Source organism: Morone saxatilis, unplaced genomic scaffold, assembly GCF_004916995.1.
Source record: "Morone saxatilis isolate NCDOM2014 unplaced genomic scaffold, NCSU_SB_2.0 Contig1, whole genome shotgun sequence".
NCBI lineage: Eukaryota > Metazoa > Chordata > Actinopteri > Moronidae > Morone > Morone saxatilis.
The window spans coordinates 1248477-1253020 of record NW_023339651.1 but is presented as its reverse complement, the minus strand read 5'-3'; the positions used below and the strand labels follow the sequence as shown (position 1 = coordinate 1253020).

General features: G+C 39.1%; 1 protein-coding gene across 1 annotated transcript; it reads left to right on the top strand.

The window, feature by feature from the left end:
- The first annotated feature begins 359 nt into the window (after window positions 1-359).
- Window positions 360-1657, top strand: LOC118332530 (neoverrucotoxin subunit alpha-like). Its single transcript, XM_035667876.1, has 2 exons — window positions 360-992; window positions 1113-1657. The coding sequence occupies exons 1-2, from the start codon at window positions 704-706 to the stop codon at window positions 1655-1657; spliced, it is 834 nt and encodes a 277-aa protein (XP_035523769.1). The 5' UTR covers window positions 360-703.
- The last annotated feature ends 2887 nt before the right edge of the window (window positions 1658-4544 follow it).

Sequence of the window (4544 nt, the reverse complement as noted above, 5' to 3'; positions counted from 1 at the left end):
ATACTATACTGCAGTATTTAACTCTTTTAAATATTTTTTATATTTTATTTATTTGAAGTCTACAGGTACAACATTTTTGTTGTTGTGCAATTACACTTATGTTGTATATTGTTACCATACACCCTCAATCTTATATTTTCTTCCTTGATCATGATTAGCTTTGTGTGATTTTATATTAACAAAATGGGTTTCCTGCTTTATCAGATGACTGATGTTGTCCAATTTCTACAGGTGTGACATTATGGGATAAAGAAACTCATGAAGTAACCTCTCATCAGGGCAGTATTAAAAATTTCTGCATCAGACTCCATGAATCCAAGTCTCCCTGCTGGATATTAACGCTTCTTCTTGAAGGCCAGTTTCATGGGTGGACTGATTGAAGTTGGAGGATCTGCAGAATATCTGAATGATACGAAGAAATACAAGAATCAGAGCAGAGTGACACTTCAGTACAACGCTACCACCACCTTCAAACACTTATCAATGAATGACCCTGTAACCATGGACAAAAAACCAATAAATACCATTGAGAGGAGTTCAGCAACACATGTAGTCACAGGCATCCTTTATGGGGCAGATGCTTGCTTTGTGTTTGACAGTGAGAAGTTAGATGAGAGCAGCGTTCAGGACATCCAGGCTGGCATGCAAGCTGTGATAAAGAAAATCCCCTCATTGAATATTGACTGACCCCAGGCTTGATGCGATGGCTGGCTACTTGAAATCACCTGAATTAGGAAGCATTGAAGACCACTGGTGCTACTCAGATGAGGTTTTCACCAAAATGAGGAAAAAAGCCAAAGATATCCATCATCTTGCCAAAGCACTGAAGAACAACAGTCGGTTCTGTTTCCTTGTAGCAGCCATTGAAAATAAGAAATACACAGGAGCAACCATCTTCCATTACAGGGACGGCATTCTGATCAGTAAAGATTTTTCAAAGCCCGATCTTCCTCCTGTGGAGACTATTACAGACAAAAAAGATTTGATCTGGTGTAAGTCACTTTCTATGTTTGTTTTGAGTAACAAATTCCCCATATGAATGTACTGTCTTCCGGAAACCTGTTTGACCATCAGAATAACTAATAACACTTTTGTTTTGGTCTCTCCATCAGATGCTTGTGATGTCAACCTGGACCCACGCACTGCCAACAACTACCTAACTCTGTCTGAGGAAACGAAAAAGGCAACAAGTGGACCATGGCAGACATACCCTGATCACCCAGACAGGTTTGACGTACATACTCAGGTTCTGGGCGAAGAGAAGTTAAAGGGGCGCCATTACTGGGAGGTAGAGTGCGGTAATTTTTCTAATGAGCCTGTTTATATCGGTGTTGCATACAAGGGAATTGACAGAAAATCCGGCAGTTCAGCAAGTAGTCTTGGAAATAATAAAATGTCTTGGTGTGTTGGCCAAAATTTACATGGTTTAGTTTGGCCATATCATAATGGTAGGTTGCAGGAAGTTTTTCTTCCTCCATACTCCAACAGAGTTGGGTTGTTTCTGGACTGGCCTGCTGGCACTCTGTCCTACTACAGAGTCTGTTCTCACACACTGACTCACCTCTACACCTTTAAAGCTAGATTCAATGAGCCTGTTTACCCAGGCTTCTATGCTTACCACAAAGGCAATTATATGTACGTGTGTCCAATTGAATAAGAGCAATGACAAATACTTGTTAGATCTTGGTCTGTAGGGATATGGATTTTCATATCATGTTTAAAGAGCAACTTAACACCCCAGTTTAGCTCGAACACATTTTAAAAAATTCAAAAATGCATTCAAACCCAGATGGACCAAGATCACTGATTCTAATGAAGTGACTGTACATGTAACTTCTATGTATTAGTTCATGATGATTCTAAGCACAGCCTTCTTCTCAAAATGTTCTTCACAACTTCATAATCAGTTTGCATTGCTTGATACATCAATTATGTGTTTTTAATTGTAACTTTCTATTCTAATACCTAAACATATGTATACTGATACACATTTTTTCTTTCTTTCTTAACAGCAAAATGTTGAAACAGATACTCACAATAATGGTATAATATTGATTTTGCTTTTGTTGAATGTGAGATGTTGGTTATATTGGGACATAAGGTAGTTAAAGTGCAAATATTTTAATTTAGTATTTGTTTCTTTTCTTTTGTGTGCAGCTCAGCTTAAAAATATATCATATGTAATTTTATAGAATATAAAAGGAATCATTTTGTCACGTGTGTCTTAAACACGACCTGGGGTTCAATTCATGGCTTTACTGCTCTGATGAGGGAATCACTGTGAAACCTGTTGGAAATGTTGAGCAGAATATTCAATAAAGTAGAGAGCTTTTAGCCACTCTGTTTACCACTGTGTGCTACTTTATTTCCTGTACATTAAAAAGTTGACTGTACCAAAGGTTCTGAGTTCATTTATGAACAATGCAAAGGACACTACAGCGATACAACATAAATCCTCAGAGGACTTTATATAACTTTCATTCTCCACAGTATAAGAACACAGAGGAAGGTAATTTTTGCTCCCACATGGATTTGAACATGTCTGCTGTCATCAGTTGCTACATTTGACATTTGCTGTTAGCACTGATTCACGCTAGATACAAATACATAGATACAAATATCAGTCTTTTATTGACATTTCACAGTATATACAGCATTTTACATACATGAAATTAAATTTGTCCTCTGCATTTGACTCACTCTATATACATTAGGAGCAGTTCATGTTTGTTGTTTCATGTTATAACCACAGGGTGGGGAAAATAAACAAAATATTAAAAAGTGTTTCTGAATTTGACTGCTGATTTTGATGGTGGGACTGCCTTTTGGTTGATTTGGATCAAGGATTGTGCCTTTAATAGTATTTCACATTCAAAACCATATAGCACTGAAAAGTGCATCGTTAAGTACTATTTGGACTTTAAACATTTTCATTTTTTGTCTCATGAAATAGTGCACTTCCTCAAATGGAAGATATAACGTATCTTTAGCCCCAGTTTGCGCCCCTCACATATAGGAAACTGACATATTTTTCATGTTTTACCAGATAGAGAGAATAGAGTATGCAGAGATATCAGAACAATTTCAGGGTTTCAAGGGTTAAATGTTTACTTGTTTTTTGTTTTTTACCTCCAGATAGTTAGGCAGATGCTTAGCTATGTGACTCAGATGTAAAGGAAATTAATAAGAGGCAAAAACTGGAGCTACTGGAGGATGCATTTAATTTACTGTCACTATGTGCATTTTGTTGCAGATCAAAATACAAATCTAAAATGTATCTCCTAAAAATAGCTGTAGCACCATAAGAGCTTCCTCAAAGTCAGACCTAAGACGGAATGCTGGATAAACAGGCTGAGTGAATTTGGTACAGAAGGTGTAAATATGACACAGTTCATTAAGGAGACCATGTAGTAAGTCGAGATACACTCCCAGTCGTTTAAAGCCGGGAGAAGACACGTTGACATTGTTTCTTTTGTTACGTTTAATATTGTATCCTTTTCTGAGTTCGTGCTCCAGAGCCCAGGAGCTTAAATTCTATCAACAACGCCTACAGATGGGAGATTGACCATCTGGTGACCTGGTGCAGCCAGAACAACCTGGAGCTAAACGCTCTAAAAACAGTGGAGATGGTTGTGGACTTTAGGAAGAACCCAGCCCCACCCGCCCCCATTGTGGTGACAGTCCTTCCTCTATCCTGAGTACATCATTACCCAGGGACCTCAAGCTGATGTTCCAGCTCCTCAATACCAATTTAATTGGAACGGCCTGTTTGGAGTAATAGATTCTATGACCACCAAAAATAAAACAAACGCCACGTTTATAAAACCTATTGAGATAAGCGCGTAACAACTTTGGAAAGTTTATCACAGCAGGCAACACATATTATCCTTCATTATTGATGACTAGATAGATAAGGATAGATAGATAGGATAATAGATAGATAGATAGGATAGATAGGATAAGGATAGATAGATAGATAGAATAGGATAGATGGGGTGGAACTAAATAGATGCAAAATGGAGGTAGAAATTGTCCTATGTCTATTGTCCCTCCTTGCCTATTACTAGGAGCTTGTATTTACAGTCTGCATGGGGGACGAAAGGAGTTTTTTTAGTCTGTTGGTGGAAAGCAGGGACCGGGACAGCAGTTCTGCCCACTGGGAACACACTTCCCTCTTGCCTGGTGGGAAGGTGTTGTGCAGAGGTGTGGCGTTGTCCAGTATGGACAGCAGTTTGTTGTTTGCATGTATTTTGTAACAATTTCCAGAAGGTTTGCCACTCACATGTATTTGATTGGACTACGCAGGCATTTGCAGAGCATAAGAATGGAAATGAGAGGCGCATTTCGGGCGGCTGTGGCTCAGGCAGAGCGGGTCATCCCCCATTCAGGGCAAGGTTGTTGGTTCCGATCCCCGGCTCCTCCTGCCCTCATCGGTGAGTGAATGTGTATGAATGAGTTTTAGTTTCTGTCGGAGGACTTGCCACCATCCACTGTCTGAAATGTGTGTGGAAAGGGTGAATGGTGGCACGTATGTGTAAAAGCGC